Source organism: Nycticebus coucang, chromosome 2 (assembly GCF_027406575.1).
Source record: "Nycticebus coucang isolate mNycCou1 chromosome 2, mNycCou1.pri, whole genome shotgun sequence".
NCBI classification, from domain to species: Eukaryota; Metazoa; Chordata; class Mammalia; order Primates; family Lorisidae; genus Nycticebus; species Nycticebus coucang.
In genome coordinates this window covers 117,344,147-117,363,971 of record NC_069781.1, presented here as the reverse complement: position 1 = coordinate 117,363,971, position 19,825 = coordinate 117,344,147, and the positions used below count along the sequence as shown (strand labels likewise).

General features: G+C 53.1%; 1 protein-coding gene across 3 annotated transcripts; it reads right to left on the bottom strand.

Annotated features, from left to right (window-relative positions):
• Positions 1-1,450: 1,450 nt before the first annotated feature.
• On the bottom strand, positions 1,451-18,015 carry MBD3 (methyl-CpG binding domain protein 3). Of its 3 annotated transcripts, none has more exons than XM_053581268.1 (7): positions 17,709-18,015; positions 10,043-10,202; positions 9,724-9,861; positions 8,382-8,472; positions 7,694-7,871; positions 3,163-3,378; positions 1,451-2,870 (listed from the first exon to the last, which is right to left on the bottom strand). In XM_053581268.1, exons 1-6 carry the CDS (start codon positions 17,816-17,818, stop codon positions 3,186-3,188), a joined length of 870 nt encoding a protein of 289 aa, XP_053437243.1. In that variant the 5' UTR covers positions 17,819-18,015; the 3' UTR covers positions 1,451-2,870; positions 3,163-3,185. The 3 variants fall into 3 exon arrangements, with proteins under 3 accessions (XP_053437243.1, XP_053437242.1, XP_053437244.1); XM_053581267.1 differs by having other exon boundaries at positions 3,157-3,378; positions 17,709-18,010; XM_053581269.1 differs by having other exon boundaries at positions 3,157-3,378; positions 17,805-18,010.
• Positions 18,016-19,825: the final 1,810 nt, after the last annotated feature.

Sequence of the window (19,825 nt, the reverse complement as noted above, 5' to 3'; positions counted from 1 at the left end):
CCACATGCTAGAATGGCACTGATAGAACTTTCTGGATGGTGATGGTCTCCAAAAATCTGTGCCGCCACATTTATGGAGTTCTGTCACAGCAGCATTAGGGGTTCATCTGGGTAGGTCTTCCCTGGAGGGTTGTGGTTGAGGGTGTTTGGTGCTCAGAATACCACTGCTGCCAACCTGAGGCCAGGGGCCATTGGGACAGCAGGTCTGGGGTCCTGGGCAGCTCAGAGCTTCTTGGATGTCCCTGAGTTCCTGGCATTGACCAGGACCCAGCAAGGGGTGTGATGGCCACCCGCGTGGGCGCATGATCTGAGGGTAGAGGACAGTACACAAAGATTTTGTTGCAAGGGTAGTTCGAGGTCAGTCACAATGGCTGAGACATGGTGGGAGGCTTTCTGGAGGGGGGTGTCCAGCCTGGCCTAGGGTGTTGAAAGGTCACCATCAGGGGTCCCCACACCCAGAGCACGGGAGCAGGAGTCTTTAACTCCCCACCCCCACTGCTCCTTGGGCCAGGACAGAGCAGACAACAGGTGGGGTGTGGGGCCCATGTGCTCCTGGGGATAGGCCACTGTATCTCCTAAAACTGCTGGGGTCTGAGGTTCAGGGAGGGAAGAATTTAGGAGGGGCTTGGCGCCTGTGGCTCAAGAAGCACCAGCCACATATGCCTGAGCTGGTGGGTTCGAATGCAGCCTGGGTCCGCCAAACAATGATGGCTGCAACCAAAAAATAGTGGGCATTGTGGCAGGCGCCTGTAGTCCCAGCTACTTGGGAGGCAAAGGCAGAATTGCTTGAGCCCAGGAGTAAAGCTTGAGGCTCTATCTCAAAAAAAAAGAATTCAGGAGGGACCCTTAAGCCCGGATGGGTGGCCACCCTCTATAGTCTAGACAGGCCTCTGGTGCAGGTGTAGAGGGGTCTCTGACAGGAGGGGGGTGAAGGCAGGTGTCAAAGCAAACCTGTTGGAGGTGGCAGGGCAGTGAGAGGTCTCCTAGACTTTAGGTCTAGAAAGCAGCTTTCGAAGACTGGGACTGGTAGTGGGGGTGTTGTTGAGTAGGAGCCCTGGGTCCTAGGGCTGACTCAACCCTTTGTGAAAGGTCCCTTCTGCCTCCTCTCCACAAAAAGGACAGGTGGGTGGCTCTGACTTCAAGTCCACCTATCCTCATTCCAGGCAGCAGCAGGACCACAACTTGTGACCTAGGGCCAGGGATTTCAGGTGCCTGGCACACCTAGTCTCTCATGGAAACCCACCATGCCTGGCCTTTTACGTCAGTCATCACTCGGTCCTGAGAATCAGTGAAGCTGGGGCAGGTCTCAGTGGCCAGTTTGCCCTGGGTCTCCATTACCAATGACAAAATGGGCACAGGCACCAAAGTCTAGACAACTTAAGCTGGGAGGTCACTCAGCACTCCCAGATGCTTCAGACCTCTGGGTCCTCAGAATTAACAAAGGCGCCAACCACATTCCACCTGAGTGGCTTTATTCAGCTGTGGGTACAGGACACCCCACTGTCCCACATCTCCCCTACACAGATTTCTCCTCCAGGCAGGGCACAGGCCACAGCTAGGGATGCTGAGCCCCCACAGGACAGAGCCCACAGTACTTAGCAGCCACTGTCCTCTGAGAATTGTGCTTTGACCTGACACAGAACAAAAGGAAAGCCATCAGCACCATCCAGGTTAGCATACCTGTAGGAGCAGGGGACACCTTGAAGCCCCCCTTCCCAGCAACCTCTTCAGAGGTCAGGTGGCATTAGGGTAGACCGTCACCTCCTGAACAGGGCTTCCATCAGCTCCAACATGCCTACCCCACCTAACCACACAGGACACAGGGCCTGGACCAGCGCTCTCTATGGGATGGCACCCAACTGGGAGGGCTCACTTGACAGGGAGAAGATACCTTCACAGAGGCACTGCTGGAGCCCAGAGGAGAGGGTGCTGGTGCACTGTCTGCTCAGGGCAAGGTTGGTAGGTGTGGAGGCTCCTCTAGCCCCAAGGTGCTGGGGGCAGTGTGTTTTCGTAACATGTCATGGATGATCTTGGTGCCAAAAGCTCTCCCCAGTCCCCATGCCTCAGGGCAACATTTACAAAGAGTACTAGCTGTGTCTCAAAGGCCAGGTATCTGTCCCCACTATACAGACAGGGAAACTGAGGCACGGGGTTGGCAATGGCAGAGCTGCCTTGGCCTGGCTTGCTTTGTAGAGGTTTCAAGTGCAGCTGCGGGAAGACAGTCTGGCTCTCAGCCCAAGGCTGGAGTTCACTTCCAAGTGCAGCACGTAAGAAAGCTCACACAGCTGGCAAATGTCCAGCCCCGTGTGTATCATGGATTTACTGGAAGGACAGGACTTCTTGGGTGTACTTTCCGGATGGCTCTGCCCCACCAGGTAGCCATGCTGCACATCATGCCCACAGGCAGCACGAGGTGGGTAATCTGCTTCCAAAGTGTTTCTCCAACCTCATGGAGATGCAGCAACTCAAATATCCTCACAGGTGGCCCTGGATCCTAGTGTTGCCCAGGTGGGCACTTGCTGGCAGCTCTTCTGTCTCCAGGGACAAGGCTAGTCTGGGACCTGATGTCACATCAGGAGCAATGACCCAGGAAGGGCCTCCTGCCAGGCAGGGCCCAGGAGCGACCAGCACTTCCAGAACACAGGCCCTTCCAAGGGAAGGCATGGAGGGTCCATTGGGTGGGGGGGCCATCCTCAGCTGTTCCTGAGGCCTGGGGTAGGCAGGACACAACTGGGAAGGAGCAGGGAGGGGCAGCAGCCTCCCATCCCACTGAGCCTGGCCACCAAGTCTGGTCCCAAGCGCAGCTGAGGGTCGAGTCTGCAGGCAGCTCAGGGCTGGCGCCCCCACAGTGCAGGGCTCTTGGCAGGGCATCTGAAAAAGGGCAGGGAGGGAATACCATTAGAGATAGGATGGGATATGGGGGTTCCCTGACTCTTTCAGGGAGACACAAAGTTCTTGGAGACATCTACCTAGCATAGCTCTTGGGGGGCTTTGGGGGTGTGGCCTCTTGGCCCAGCCACCTCACTGCACCCCCAGACAAAAGGGCCATTTCCAGTGATTCCAACAGTGTTTCCCTTACCCCGCCCATGGTTATTGCTTAAGTCTGTGCTGTGGCCTGTGACCTGTTCAAGCCACAGGCTTAGACTCAAGGCCCCACCTGTACCCGTGGGCCCAGGTGGCACTGCCCTAGATGTGCTCCATCTCCTGGTCCTGGTCAGGTTCTTCTTCTTCCTCCTCCTCCTCCTCCTCCTCATCTGCACAGGCCTTGTCCAGTGGCGCCTCACCATCACGGGCCAGCTCCTCTACGTGGGCCAGCATGTCAGCCATGAGCGCCTCCTCCAGCCGCTTCCGCACCTGCTGCACCAGCTCTTCCTGCTTCCTGGGGACACAGGTCATGCTTGCCAGGGAACTTGACATCTCATTGGGGAAGGGGAGGCCCCAAAGGGTACCCCTAGGAGAGCCCTTGCCTGCCTCCTGCCCCTCTCTCAGCTCCAAATAGGACACCCTGGCCAGACGAAGCAAGCGCCCCTCTTGGTCAACTTCTCAGACCACACACCTTCCGCCTCTGCTCAGGGTCCGGAGGGATGGCTGCTGCATAGCCCCAACTCCCCAAACCCCAGAACTGGCCACCTTTGTTCGGCCTGTTTGTGCCAAGTCTCCCTGGGAGTTATGCACAAGTCCCTTGCCTCTGCCACCAACCCCACAAGCACTCGGGGTAGAAGCCTCATGAAAATCAGACACCATCTGTGAGCAACGTGCCACCCTCTAGGCCAGTGGTTCTCAACCTTCCTAATGCCACGACCCTTTAATACAGTTCCTCATGTTGTGGTGACCCCCAACCATAAATTTTTTTTTTTTTGGAGACAGAGCCTCAAGCTGTCACCCTGAGTAGAGTGCTGTGACGTCACAGCTCACAGCAATCTCCAACCGCTGGGCTTAAGCAATTCTCTTGCCTCAGCCTCCCAAGTAGCTGGGACTACAGGACGCCCACCACAACGCCCGGCTATTTTTTGGTTGTAGTTGTCTAGTTGTCATTTTTTATTTGTTTGTTTGTTTTGTTTTTTTTAGAGACAGAGTCTCACTTTATTGCCCTCAGTAGAGTGCTGTGGCATCACAGCTCACAGCAACCTCAAACTCTTGGACTTAGGCAATTCTCTTGCCTCAGCATCCCAAGTAGCTGGGACTACAGGTGCCTGCCACAACGCCCGGCTATTTTTTGTTGCAGTCTGGCCGGGGCTAGGTTTGAACCTGGCACCCTCAGTATGTGGGGCCAGTGCCTTACTCACTGAGCCACAGGCACCGCCCTGTAGTGGTCATTTGTTGTTTGGCAGGCCCAGGCTAGATTCAAATCTGCCAGCTCTGTTGTATGTGGTTGGTCCCTTAGCTGCTTGTGCTACAGGCGCCAAGCCATAAAATTATTTTCATTGCACAACGAAAATAATTTTATGGTGGGGGGTCACCACAACATGAGGAACTGTATTAATAGGTTGCAGCATTGGGAAGGTTGAGAACCACGGCTCTAGGCCTTCCTTAATCAACTGTCTGCTTTGGTCTCTCATCCTGTGTATAGGGATATGCTCTCTTTTACTATTGCTTAAAGGATTTGTTCTGTAAAATTTGGATTCAGTCAAAAGGCTGCACCTAAGGATCCATAAGGCCACAGGTTTCCCAGCCCTGGCTTAGTGGGTTTGGAAAGGAAAAAGCACACCCGTGTGTTCAATCTACCTCATCTGACCAGAATCCTAACTCCTGGACAACGGGCTCACGTAGAATAGAGCTCTGGGTGATATGCCTCCTTCATTGTCCTGTGGCTCCAGTGCTGTGGCAGGAAGCCAGTTGGCTTACCCCTCTGGTACTTCCAGACCTGCCCTTGGCTTTCCAATCTCTGTCATGAGGTTCCCACTGACCCTGTATTGCTCCTTTTCCGCTACCAGAAGCACATTCTGGTTAACTTGCACCAGTGTCTTGCCCCCAAAATCTGCTTAACCCACGACTAAGTTCTTTTTGTTTGTTTTTGTTTTTGAGACAAAGTCTCATTCTGTCACCCTGGGTAAGATGCTGTGGCATCATAGCGCAAAGCAATTTTAACTCTTGGGCTTAAGTGATTCTCTTGCCTCAGCCTCCCAGGTAGCTGGGACTACAAGTGCCCACCACTTGTATTTTGTTTTGTTTTGGTCACTGTTATTTAGCATGTCTCACCCTTGTTTGAACCTGCCAGCCCTGCTGTATGTGGCTGGCGCCCTAACCACTAAACATAGGTGCTGAGCCTTGTCTCAGCCTCTTCAGTGGCTGGGACTATTAGGACCCACCACAATGTCTGGCTAGTTTTTCTGGTTTTTTTAGAGACAGGGTCCTGCTCTTGCTCAGGCTGGTCTCAAACTCCTGAGCTAAAGCAATCTACCCACCTCCACCTCTCAGAAGGCTAGGATTACAGGTGTGAGCCACCATACCCAGCCCACAACTCAGTTCTTAACTTCAATGACTTCTACTACTTCTAGATGATCTACAAAGCTTTTTTTCTTTGAGAAAGATTCTCAAGCTGCTGCCCTGGGTAGAATGCCATGGTGTCATAGCTCACAGCAACCTCTACCTCTTGGGCTCAAGCGATCCTCTTGCCTCAAGCTGTCACGCTGGGTAGAGTGCTGTGGCATCACAGCTCACAACCTCCAACTCCTGGGCTCAAGCAATTCTCCTGCCTCCGCCTCCCAAGTAGCTGGGACTACAGGCGCCCGCCACAACACCCGGCTATTTTTTGGTTGCAGCCATCGTTGTTTGGCGGGCCCAGGCTGGATTCAAACCTGCCAGCTCAAGTGTATGTGGCTGTCACCTTAGCTGCTTGAGCCACAGGCACCGAGCCGTCTTGCCTCAGTTTTTTCTATATTAGTAGAGATGGGGGTCTCACTTTTGCTCAGGCTGATCTCAAACTAGTGAGCTCAAGCAATTCACCCATCTCAGCCTCCCAGAGTGCTAGGATTACAGGTGGGAGCCACCGTGCCCAGCCTGATCTATGAAGCTTTTAAGTGTCTAGTGTCTTCTGACAGTCTTGATCTTTTCTTCTGTTTTCAATTCTTTTAATCATACCATTCTTTTTTTTTTTTGAGACAGAATCTTACTGTTACCCTTGGTAGAATGCCCTGGCATCACAGCTCACACCAGCCTCAAACTCTTGGGCTTAAGTGATTCTCTTTCCTCAGCCTCCTGAGTAACTGGGACTACATGTGCCTGCTACAACGCCCAGCTATTTTTTTGTTGTAGTTGTTATTGTTCTTTAGCAGGCCTGGGCCAGGTTCGAACCCACCATCTCTGGTGTGTGTGGCCGGCACCCTAGCCGCTGAACTACAGGCACCGAGCCAATCATATCATTCTTCATTTTAGAGGAGTTCCCAGACCTTGTGGAAAATGTAAATTGATCTGAGTCCAAATGAAGGGGGCCCACAATCATTATGGTCTGGAGGGCTCTCCCTACCCATCAAAGAAAGGACACACACATCACCTGGGGTGCTCAATGGCTACCAGCACAGGAATCCGAGGGAGCCTGTGTCACCTTTGTATGAGGTGGTGGCATCTTGGTTCCACCTCCTTATCCTGCACAGGGTACAGGGTCTCTGCTCTCCTGCCCACACAACCAGAGCCCCTCCCTGCCCATCCATCTGTAACTGTTCTGGGTGTCATGCCTCTTCTGTTAATGATCGTTACACAGTTCCCATCACTTCTTTTGACTTAAGCCGTGCATTTGAGTTTAAAGCTAAGAGATGTGTCTTCTCCTGGCACTTCTAGATGCTTCTTGCACGTGCCTGAGGTAACTTCAGATCATCTCTTTACCAGGAGGCCTTTGCAGATGGTTGCAGCAATGGCCCCCTCCTGGTCATGGCATCCACCTTACACAATGGATCCTAATTCTCCCCTGAAACACCTCCAGAAGGTTTTTTACCCACAGGCTCCAGCCTCATCTCTCATTAGCCCACTATTTCCATTGCTGTGGTGGCCACAGACCCTGTTGCTCTGAGCACTACACACGCTGTCACTTCTGCCTGGGAAGCCACCCTCACCTTAAGCAGGAACCTTGAAAGTCATATACTCCTGAAGGCAGGAGGCCTGGGCTAACTCATCTCACACCCCCAGGGTTCAGCTAGTTAATAGGGGCAGAACCACATTTTCTTTTCAAGAACATTACTTTGAGGGGCTCTCACCTGGCCTGCCCTGTACTTAAAATGTGGGCGAGCCTGTTCATGCTGACACTTTAACAACAGGTGGCATCCATGCAGTGACTATTTCTGCTTCAAAACCTCAGCAGAGGGCGGCGCCTGTGGCTCAGTGAGCAGGGCGCCAGCCCCACATACTGATGGTGGTGTGTTCAAACCCAGCCCCGGCCAAACTGCAACAAAAAAAATAGCTGGGCGTTGTGGCAGGCGCCTGTAGTCCCAGCTACTGGAGAGGCTGAGGCAGGAGAATTGCCTAAACCCAGGAGTTGAAGGTTGCTGTGAGCTGTGATGTAATAGCTCTCTACCAAGGGTGATAAAGTGAGACTCTGTCTCTAAAAACAAACAAACAACAAAAAAAAAACCTCAGCAGAGTCAGCAGAAATATGTAAGTCATGGGCAAGTGCTTGGGGACACCCCAGAGATGCTCTCCCATAACTCCAAGAGGTGGGGCAAAGGGACAGGGAGGGAACGGGAAGGCTGCTGGCTACGTACCTGATGTCCTCATCAGTCACCATAAAGGCCTTGCACAGGGGCTGTGTTGTATTGAGCCACACTCCAGGGTTCTTCTCCACAGCAGCCGAGAGCTGCCCAGTGATGGGCATGGTGCTTGTGTGCAGGGCGCTGGCAATGGCTGACAACAGGGTCTCATCTGTGCAACCAGGTCCCACCCCTGGTAAGGCAGGAGAGACAGCCCCATACAGGAGGGTCACCAAGAGACAGCTGTGACCCAGATGGTGTCCTCATCCCTGAGGCTAGGCCAGGCTTTGGGAAATGCCCCCAAGAACGTGCTTCTCCCTTCTCTCTTTAGTCTTGGATTTTGTTTACAAGTTTCCTCATGCCTGAATCATTACTTTCATAACATAAAAAACTTGCAGGGTTTGCATTCTGTGTATGCACCATGGGCTGGTTTTTAGGATGTGGGAGCAAAATCAAACGTCTCTGTTCGTCTTCTTAGGATCCCCAAGGGAACACTGTGCCTCCTAGGGGTCAATTGCCTCCCCACCCCCACCACCCCATCGCAGTGCCTGAGCTACACCTGGAAGCCCCACAGGTTTCCAAGGCCAAGCAAGAAGGGCCTGGCCTGGGAGTTTCCCCCTATTCAAGGCAGAACTCCCTCAGGGCACATGCTTCAATATTCCTCCCATGGCAGGGGCCTCCCACACCTCAGGGTGTCCTTCACCTTGTAGGCCCTTGGGGAGGTCCATGGTCTTGACCAGCTCCTCAGCGATGTCAAAGGCATTCAGGCCACTCAGCTTCTTCTCCCAGAAAAGCTGTCCCAAACACATGGCTGTAAGCCTCCAGGGGTGATGGCCAGGGCTATGCTATGCCAGCCCCTCTCCCGACTCCCCTTTGGCTCCGAGCTCCTGCCCAGGGCCCATATACCATTTGTCCACACATCTAGTGAACATATGTAAATAACTATGAAAAGCACAAATGGTGCTGTTTCTTTAAAAAGCAGGTTATATTGGCTTGGCACCTGTGGCTCAAGTGGCTAAGGTGCCAGCCACATATACCTGAGCTGGCGGGTTCAAATCCAGCCTGGGCCTGCCAAACAACAATGACAGCTGCAACCAAAAAATAGCCAGGCATTGCGGCAGACGCCTGTAGTCCCAGCTACTTGGGAGATGGAGGCAGGAGAATCACTTGAGCCCAAGAGTTGGAGGTTGCTGTGAGCTGTGATGCCACAGCACTCTACCCAGGGTGACAGCTTGAGGCCCTTTCTCAAAAAAAATGAAAAATAAAAATAAAGGGCAGCGCCTGTGGCTCAAAGGAGTAGGGCAGTGGCCCCATATGCCGGAGGTGGAGGGTTCAAACCCAGTCCTGGCCAAATAAAAATAAGTGGTGCCTGTGGCTCAGTGAGTAGGGCGCCAGTCCCATATACCGAAGGTGGCGGGTTCAAACCCGGCCCCAGCTGAACTGCAACCAAAAAATAGCTGGGTGTTGTGGCGGGCACCTGTAGTCCCAGGAGGGACTCGGGAGGCTGAGGCAAGAGAATCGCCTAAGCCCAGGAGTTGGAGGTTGCTGTGAACTGTGTGACACCACGGCACTCTACCGAGGGCGATAAAGTGAGACTCTGTCTCTACAAAAAAAAAAAAAAAAAAATAATAATAATAATAAAATAAAATAAAAAATAAAAAGCCAGTTATAAAACCATGTATGTATGATTGGTCCTCTGTTCTTGTAGGTTCTACATCCAGAGATTCAACCAACTGTAAATATGAAATATTTGTGGGGAACAGCCCCCAAATAACAGCACACCAATAGAAAAATGACCCAAAAACCCTAGACTGTATGACAATCATTTACACTGCATTAGATATCACAAGTAACCCAGAGATGTCTTCCAGTGTGGGGGAGACAGTGTAGCTACACATCCGCACTAGGATGTGGGCACCCTTGTAGCGCCCCAGACACTCCCACAGATGCCAAGTGACAGCTGTGCCGCCATATTCAGAGCATATGGCCGCAGAGGGGAATCTATTTATGAAAAGCAGCCAGGAGATGCCCAGTCCCATGCTTACCTGCCGGGGCTGGTCTACCGCCTTCTGAGGGTCACTTTTCACCTTGTTGCTGGGGTGGTTGGTGATCTTGGTCACCGGCTGCTTAAATATGGATGCCGTTTGCCGCACAGGCAACGCCGTGTTCAGGTCAGGCTTGCCCTGGAAGGACGAGGCGCTGTAGGCTGGACCTGCGACGCCCCCCACCTCCCGCGTCCCCAGCTCCCGTATGCTCCTGCACCCCTGGGTTGGGACCCCCTGGCTCCTGCAGGTCATGCACTTGGCAGCGCCCGCTGTCATCATGATGCACTGATGTCACCGAGCGTGACGCGGCCCAGCTCACCTTGACCTGGTTGGAGGAGTCATAGCGCACGCGCTGGCGGCTCTTGTTCATCTTGCTCATAAGCATCTTGCCCGTGCGGAAGTCAAAAGTGCTCAGGTCCATGGAGCCGCCCAGGTAGCGTGCCAGCTGCGGCTTGCTGCGGAACTTCTTCCCGCTGGGGCTGCGAATGGCAGAAGGGTTGGCACAGTGGCCGGGGGACCAGTCCCCAGACCCTGGATCCCTGAACCCAGCTCCCAGCATGGGAAGCCTTGCTGTTACCTACAGGACGGGGGTGGGGGTGGGGGTAGCTCATGTGTCCAGAACATTGCAGAAACAGAATTAGTTTACGCTTTTGTAAAAAGACCCCAAGGAAAGCAGTTATTGGAGCAACAGTCCTAAGGGCAGCCCCATGGTGACTGACCCCAAGGGAGGCTATGAAGGTAGCTCCTGGAAAGACTCAAGCCAGGACCCAGGGAAGCTGCCTGTGTGGTGGGGGCTAGTGACCGGAAATGGATCCGGGGGACGGCCTGCGCTAGCACAGGCAACTTACTCTCCCTGGGAAATGCGGACACCTATCTATAGAGCTGCCCTGCAAAAGTCTGGCAGCACCTCCAACAGTGGAAGTTTCCATGTGACCCAGCGAATCCACTCCTAAGTATCTACCAGAGAGAAATGAAAACATACAACAAAAACACGCGTTCACGCAATTACTTCTACATGAATGCTCAGCACTGTCATCAGCTGTAAGGTGGAAACAGCCCAAATGTTCATCAATGGAGAAATGGAAAAACACAGTGTGGACCAAGGGTCCTCAAACTAAGGCCCGCAGGCCACATGCAGCCTACCGAGAACACTGATCCGGCCCTCCAGGTCTTTTTGCCACCACTGCCGGTCCTGCTACAGTGCGCATGTGTGGAATGTGTGCGGCACTTTCCGACTCCGCTCCTCTCTGTCCCTCGACTCCTCCTCTCAGTCTTGGGACTAACTGATGCATACTTGCATCACTTGTTAGGACTAGCAGTGACAAATATGGAACCAGACGTTGACCGTCTCATTAGCCAAAAGCAGGCCCATAGTTCCATCGAAATACTGGTAAGTTTGTTGATTTAACTTTAGTTGTTCTTCATTTTAAATATTGTTATTTGTTCCCGTTTTGTTTTTTTAATTCAAAATAAGATATGTACAATGTGCATAGGAATTTGTTCATAGTTTTTTTGTTTTTGTTTTTTTGAGACAGAGCCTCAAACTGTCACCCTGGGTAGAGTGCCATGGCATCACAGCTCAAAGCAACCGCCAACTCCTGGGCTCAAGTGATTCTCCTGCCTCTGTCTCCCAAGTAGCTGGGACTACAGGCACCTGCCACAACACCCGGCTATTTTTTGGTTGTAGCCGTCATTGTTGTTTGGCGGGCCCGGGCTGGATTTGAACCTGCCAGCTCAGGTGTATGTGACCGGCTCCGTAGCCACCTGAGCCACAGGTGACGAGCCAGGTCATAGTTTTTTTTTTTTAAACTATAGTCTGGCCCTCCAACGGTCTGAGGGACAGTGAACTGGCCCCCTGTTTAAAAAGTTTGAGAACCCCTGGTGTGGACCATCCATATGGGAATACCACTCAGCCATAAAAAAGAGTGATGCGGGTGGCGCCTGTGGCTCAAGGAGTAGGGCACTGGTCCCATATGCCGGAGGTGGCGGGTTCAAACCCAGCCCCAGCCAAAAAAAAGAAAAAAAGAGTGATGCTCTGACACAGGCTATAACATGAATAGACCTTGAGGACACGTGCTCAGTGAGTGAATACAGACATAGAAGACACAGTGTGAGATTTCATTTATATGAAATGTCCAAAACAGACAGACCCATAAACATGGGAAGTGGATTCATGATTGCCAAGGGCTTGGGAGTGACTACTGATGGGGACGTGGTTATCTTTGGGTGGTGAACATATATATTTTTTTTAATAGGAGACAGTCTTACTTTGTCATCCTTGGTAGAGTGCCATGACATCACAGCTCACAGCAACCTCCAGCTCTTGGGCTTAGGTGATTCTCTTGCCTCAGCCTCCAGAGTAGCTAGGACTACAAGCTCCTGCCATAACGCCTGGCTATTTTTTTTGTTGCAGTTTGGCTGGGGCTGGGTTTGAACCCACCACCCTCAGTATATGGGGCCAGTGCCCTACTCACTGAGCCACAGGCACCGCCGTGAACATGTTTTTTTTTGAGACAGAGTCTCACTTTGGTGCTCCTGGTAGAGTGCTCTGGCGTCACAGCTCACAGCAACCTCTAACTCTTGGACTCAAGAGCTGGGCTGGCTCGGCGCTCATAGCTCAGTGGTTAGGGGGCCGGCCACATGCACCAGGGCTGGTGGGTTCAAACCCAGACCAGGCCTGCTAAACAATGACAACAACAGGGCGGTGCCTGTGGCTCAAGGAGTAGGGCACTGGCCCCATATACTGGGGGTGGCAGGTTCAAGGCCCCAACCAGAACTGCAAAAAAAAAAAATAGTTAAAAAAAAAAACAAACAGGGCGGCGCCTGTGGCTCAGTGAGTAGGGCGCCGGCCCCATATGCCGAAGGTGGCGGGTTCAAACCCAGCCCCGGCCAAACTGCAACCAAAAAATAGCCGGGTGTTGTGGCGGGCGCCTGTAGTCCCAGCTGCTCGGGAGGCTGAGGCAAGAGAATCGCGTAAGCCCAAGAACTGGAGGTTGCTGTGAGCCGTGTGATGCCACGGCACTCTACCCGAGAGCGATACAGCAGACTCTGCCTCTACAAAAAAAAAAAACAAACAAACAATGACAACAAAAATAAGCCAGGCATTGTGGCGGGCGCCTGTAGTCCTAGCTACTTGGGAGGCCGAGGCAGGAGAATCGCTTAAGCCCAGGAGTTGGAGGTTGCTGTGAGCTGTGATGTCATAGCGTTCTATCCAGGGGGACAGCTTGAGGCTCTGTCTCAAAAAAAAAAAAAAAAAAAAAAAACACAAAACAAAACAAACCACTGGGCTTGATGCCTGTAGCTCAGCAGTTAGGGGGCCAGCCACATATACTGGAGCTGGCAGGTTCAAACCCAGCCTGGGACCACCAAACAACAACTACAACCAAAAAAAAAAGCCGGGCACTGTGGCTGGTGCCTGCAGTCCCAGGTATTTGGGAGGCTGAGGCAAGAGAATCGCTTAATCCCAAGAGTTTGAGGTTGCTGTGAGTTGTGACATAGAGACTGTCTCAAAAAACAAACCAAAAAAAAAAACCCCACTGAATTGCAGTTTACATGTGTAAATTATATGTTATATTATATCTCAATGAAGTTGTCTAAAAACACTTGCATGGTGCTTACTAGCCAGATTTAGACAAACAGTCCCTTTAATTAGTGATTTATCTGCCTGAGATTGGGGAGTAGCTCTATTTTGTTGGTTTTCCCTGGAAACCTCTAGGACAAGCTGCTGTCCTAAATATCTTGGCCCATGGCAGACCAGGACAATGAAGAGAACAATTGGGATCCATCAAACCTTGAAGGAAACCCAATTCTACCCTCAGTATATGGGGCCAGTGCCCTACTCACTGCACAAAAATGTTTGGTCACATGTTTAATTCAATATACCCCATAACTGGGACTACAGATGCCCACCACAACACCCAGCTACTTTCTCTATTTTTAGTAGAGATGGGGTCTTGCTTTTGTTCAACTAAAGAGCTCAAATAAACCACCTGCCTTGCCTTGGCTTCTCAAAGTGCTAGGATTACAGATGTGAGCCACCACACCCAGCCATCCCCAATAGTTCTCTTGCCAAAACAAGGCTATTCTGCCTTTTATGATGAAGGCAAACAGGGAAATAAATATAGAAGCACAGAATATACACTAGTGGTTGCTTAAGGCTGGGGAAACAGGAATAGAAGACAGTGATTTTTTTGTTGTTGTTGCAGTTTTTGGCTAGGGCTGGGTTTGAACCGGCCACCTCGGGCATATGGGGCCGGCGCCCTGTTCCTTTGAGCCGCCCAGTGATTTTTTTATGGGATGAAAATTCTTAACTTGAATCTCATCATAGTTGCACATATTTGTGTATATGCTAAAAAAAAAAACACACACAAAACCATTGACTTGCACATTTTGAACTGTATGGTATGGGAACCACATCTCAATAAAGCTGCCTCAAAAAAAATGATAATCGGGCGGCGCCTGTGGCTCAGTGAGTAGGGTGCTGGCCCCATATGCAGAGGGTGGCTGGTTCAAACCCAGCCCTGGCCAAACTGCAACAAAAAAATAGCCGGGTGTTGTGGCGGGCGCCTGTACTCTCAGCTGCTTGGGAGGCTGAGGCAAGAGAATCGCGTAAGCCTAAGAGTTAGAGGTTGCTGTGAGCCGTGTGATGTCACGGCACTCTACCGGAGGGCGGTACAGTGAGACTCTGTCTCTAAAAAAAATAATAAAGTCCAGAAGTGAATCAGTGGTTACCAGGAAGCGACTGCTAATGGGAACAGGCTTCCACAATGTTCTGGAAGTAGTGGTGATGGTTACATGACTTTGTGAATGTATTAAACCACTGAATTGTACACTAGGGTAACTCTATGGAATGTGAATATATTTTAATTTTTAGAAAAGGTTATGCAGATCTGTACTGACACAGAAAGATGTTCCTGATATTTTATTGAAAACAAACAAACTTGGGCAGCACCTGTGGCTCAGTGAGTAGGGCACTAGGCCCATATGCTGAGGTTGGTGGGTTCAAAACCGGTGCTGACTAAACTGCAACAAAAAATAGCCGGGTGCTGTGGCGGGTGCCTGTAGTCTCAACTACTCGGGAGGCTGAGGCAAGAGAATCGCCTAAGCCCAAGAGCTGGAGGTTGCTGTGAGCTGTGATGCCATAGCACTCTACCGAGGGCAACAAAGTGAGATTGTCTCTAGAAAAAAAAAACAAACTTAAATACAACCAACCATATGGAATAAAATGAACCCTGCAACTTGAGTTCTCTCAGGCCTACCCAGAGTACAGATGCCAATGACAAGCCTTGGATCAAAGCCCCAGTAAATGAACACCCGAGACCTGCAGAAGTCTACTCTGGGCTCACTCTGGCTTCACTCCTTGCAACAGTAAATCTAGAAGCTCTCCAGCCTTCTTAGAGCTTTCCCCTGCCTTTCTCCATTGTCAGACCCCTATGCTCAGGGTTAAGGGGCTCAGAGTGGGGTCCTCATGGCAGATGAGAGAGAGGTAAAGTAATGACAGTCTCAGGACTCTCCTGACAAGCTGCCCTTAGTTCAGCTCCCAAGCTGAAGTCAGCTGAGTCTTCCTAGGGCCTCTGCACAGGGGTCCCAGTTCCACTTAATGTCATCTCCTCTGAGAAGTCTTTCCCAGTCTCAACCAGGAACTGTTAACTGCCCTCAAAAACCTTGGCATGTTACCATCTGTAACAATGGCTGTAAGGGGAGATGCCTGTTGCTCTGGCTGTCACTCAGGAGGGGGACAGCTCCTTTGCACTCCCAGAAGAAAGGCCAGGATCTGGCCAGGATCCACCCAGGCAATGCCTGACACACCAGCAGGTGCTGCTGCAGCGGCATTTGTTGCTGTTGTTATTATTATTTTTTTTTTTTGGGCTGGGGCTGGGTTTGAACCCGCCACCTCCGGCATATGGGACTGGCGCCCTACCCGCTGAGCCACAGGCGCCGCGCCATGGTGTCACAGCTCACAGCAACCTCCAGCTCTTGGGCTTAGCTGAGTCTCTTGCTTTAGCCTCCCGAGTAGCTGGGACTACAGGCACCCACCACAATGCCCGGCTATTTTTTTTTGTTGCAGTTTGGGTGGGGCTGGGTTCGAACTCGCCACCCTCGGTATATGGGGCCGGCACCCACTGAGCCACAGGTGCCGTCCCAATTATTATTATTTTTCGGACACAGTCTCACTTTGTTGCCCCGGTAGAGAGCCTTGGCATCATAGCTCACAGAAACTTCAGACTTTTGGGCTCAAACAATTCTCTTGCATCAGCTTCCCAAGTAGCTGGGACTACAGATGCCCATGACTATGTCTGGCTATTTTTAGACACAGGGTCTCGCTCTCACTCAGGCTGGTCTCAAACTCTGAGCTTAGGGGGTCTGCCTGCCTGGGCTTCCTAGAGTGCTGGCATAACAGGTGTGAGGCACTGAGCCTGGATAGCATTTGTTATATTAACAAAGGACTAGAGAGGCAAACACAGACCTGCCACAGCCGCCTTTGGATACAAGTGCTTGGAGTTAGCATGCTGACAGATCCTGACCTGAGGACAGAACCACAAGTTTAAGGCTTTCTGAAGATACAGGAGGGGAGAGTTGGGCAGCAAAGGAGAATGAATGCAAAGATATGTCCCTAAGTGACACTGCTTGCAGTCCCACTCTTCCGTCACCATGGGCAGAGTGCCATGGCATCATAGCTTATAGCAACCTCAAACTCTTGGGCTCAAGCCATCTACCTGCCTCGGCCTCCCAGAGTGCTAGGATTACAGGTGTGAGCCACAGTGGCCAGCCAGTCCCACTATTTCAATTCCTGAAATTACAGATTCCAACTAATTACAACACTAATTTGGGGGACCAAGCCTCCCCTCTACTTCACTGCCCTCACACTTCTTGGAAATCAAGCCTGAGCTTGTCCTGGATGACCAGTACCACAGGCATCTATCTACCTAAGCCATCCCTTTCCAGCTCAATTAGCTTCCCTAAATGGAGAAAGTAAAGTACCACAGGGGGACCAAAGTGCTCAGTGGATGCAGCAGCGCTCTTGCCTGTCCTGGGTCCATACAAAACACTTGCCTTCACCCACAACCTCAGGCTAGGGGAAGGACAGAGACCCAGCACTCCCTGCAGCACCCAGTTTGGCACTTGGCACGTGCAGGTGTTCAGCGGTGTTCAGCTTCCCTTTCACCAGGGGCCTCACAGCACCATGGCATGGCAAAGCACAGAGCCTTCTCGGTCAAAGCTGGCTCAGATTCAAGTGCTTTTTCTTTCGCTACTCAGGAAAAATGAGGAAGACAAACAGCAGGTGGCCACCTGTCTGGGTCTGGGCTGCAGGCCAGCGACTAACTCTTTGTTCCACGAGGGGCTTCCCTGCCACTTTTCCCTAGCTAAAAGCAGTGCCTCACTGCAATTCAGGGGAAGCGTGCTCTGAAAGTCTCCGACCACCACCTTCATCGATGCAAAGGCAGTTTACTGGGCTCAGAAAGTGGTGTCTCAGGGGCCATGGCCTTGGAACCTGTCCAAGAGTGGAAAAGTGGGTCGTGGTGCAGTCACTCTGGGAAGTCTGGTCTTAGGATTGGGGTGGGCCCAGGGACCCGCACGTTCAAGCACACCCTCCCCACACCCCGATCCCCAGGCTGGCCGTCCCCATCCGACTCCGCGTAACCCCGGGCGCTCCACGATGTCCCCCGCCCCGCGTCTCACGAAAACCGAAAGCAGAGTCCCACCCCCACCCCCGCCTCCCAGCAGTGTCTGTCCGCAGCTAGGTATCCGTTGCCCAGTGCCCCCAAACAAAGGCCGCCGCCGCCGGCGCGCTCTCAAAGCCAGCCCGAACGCCATGCGGTCTTGCGAGGGGCGCACGCGCACTGGGCCGCAAGCCAGGAGCGCACGCATGCGCGACACGCACTCACGGCGCAGGCGCGGGGCGCGGGGCCACGGGAGCCCAGGCCGCCGCAGAGACCGCTGGGAGGCGCCCGCTGGGGCCCGGCCCGGCCGGCACGCTCATTCACCTATAGTAAAAGACATCCCTGTGGCCGGCCGACAGCCCCGACCTTCTGGGCACTTCTTCCCTCTCCCAGCCCTGCGGGAGCGCCGGACACTCCCACCTCTTCCGCTCCATCGCGCCCGGCTCCTCGGCCCGCCTCGGGGCCCGCCGTCGCCGCCGCTGCCCGGACCCCCACTCGGCACCGCCGCCTCAGCTGCTTCCACCGCCGCCGCCGCCGCCGCCACTTGCTACGGCTGTTCCGGCCGTCAGGCCCCCGCCCTCCGCCCCCAGCCGGGCGCGCGCTGGCTTTGCCGCCCTCTCGGCCCCCTCCCCGCGTTCGCCAGCCCCCGCTCGGGGGGCCCGCTCCGCCCACCCTCCCGCGCCGGGCCCCGTGCTGCGCAGCCGCGACGCCGGGCCCCGCCCTACAGCCGGTGGCGCCAATCAGCGCGGGGCCAGGAGGAGGGACCAGCGGTCTGGCGCGCCTGCTTCTCAGGCCTGCCCGCGCGGAGATCTTACGCTTCCAGGTCGCCTGCAGGCGTCTCAGCCACGCGTGCGTCCCAGTCAGGGAGCTGCTGCGGCGCCATGCTCTTCCGCCCCCGGGGCCGACTTGTGCTGTCAGTGCGCAGGAAGATTCTGATGGAGATCCTACTCCTCCCGGGCCGGGGTCTTTAGGACCCGGTCATCCAGTGCTCCGGCCTCGCCTTCCACCGCCCAGCTAGTCTCCCAAACTCCAGCCTCTTCTTGGGCGTCCAGATCCGGGGGGCTTTTGGACCCATCCATACCCAAGTCCCCACCCATCACTTAACTGATCCCTCAAAATCAAGAATTGGAGCTCCCTCTCCTTGTCTCCACTAGACATTGGTCCAGTCATCCCCCGCTGGAGGATTCCAGGCCCTTTCTATGGGATCGTCTATCCTCCTCCTCACAGACCCTCTGTCTGTACACCATCCAGAGGGACCCTGGCACGGAAAGGGTGGGCCACTCCCGGCTCAACCTGTGCTAGCTGCACTGCTCCCCAGAGCACAGGCTGGTCGACCTAGGGCAGGTGTTAAAAAATTGATTTTCCTTATATCCTTCTCTTGTACCTCCAGTTGGAGAAGGTTCCTGGTCTTAAAAGCCACTGTGATGGCTGGGTGCCCGTTGCTCAGTGGTTAGGGCACCAGCCACATGCTCCGGGGCTGCTTGAACCCTGCCCAGGCCTGCTAAATAAAAGAGCCCGGCCCTGTGGCCGGCGCCTGTAGTCCCAGCTACTTGGGAGGCTGAGGCAAGAGAATCACTTGAGCCCAAGAGTTTGAGGTTGCTGTGGGCTGTGACGTCACAGCACTCTACGGGGTGACAAAGTTGAGACTGTCTCAGAAAAAAGTAAAAAAACCCTATGATGGCATTGAATGCACCCTAATAATCCATATGATCTCCCGTCTCAAGGTCTTTAACCCCATTCACAGAGTTCCTTTTGCCATGGTAAGTGACAAATGGATTAGAATGTAGACATCATTGAGTGGTGCTGTGCTGACCACACAGACACTGTTACCAGTCTTGGTTGGTGGTCACCCTACCTTTCCTGTACACCCAGCAACCGCCACCCAGTACATCTGCTCTGGGGTGGATGGTTTCTTGCCCTCCCACCCGATCCTGGCTATGAGGCTCTGTCTCCTGAGAAGCTCGGTAGCTGGTGATTCTTTTGCCTCAGTAGAATAGCTGGGACTCTGGGACTACAGGCGCCCACCAAGGCTATTTTGTTTTGTGGCAGTTTGGCTGCGGCTGGGTTTGAACCTGCCACCTACAGGGGCCAGTGCTGGTGTGGAGACAGAGGATTGGCCATGTCATGGACTCAAAGGCAGGAAGTTGCACACTAGAACCATTAATGGTACTTGGTAAGGTGGTCAGCTGGCAGAAGAACCTGCCCCTTTTGGGCAGTGCCTGTGCCTCAAGGAGTAGGGCACCGGGCTCATATACCGGAGGTGGCAGGTTCAAACCCAGCCCCAGCCAAAAAGCTACCAAAAAAAAAAAAAGAACCTGCCCCTTTCCAAGGGAAATATCTAGGATGGGCTGAGCTCCATGGCTCACACCTGTAATCCTAGCACTCTGGGAGGCTGAGGCAGGTGGATTGCTGAGCTCACAGGTTTGAGATGAGCCTGAGCA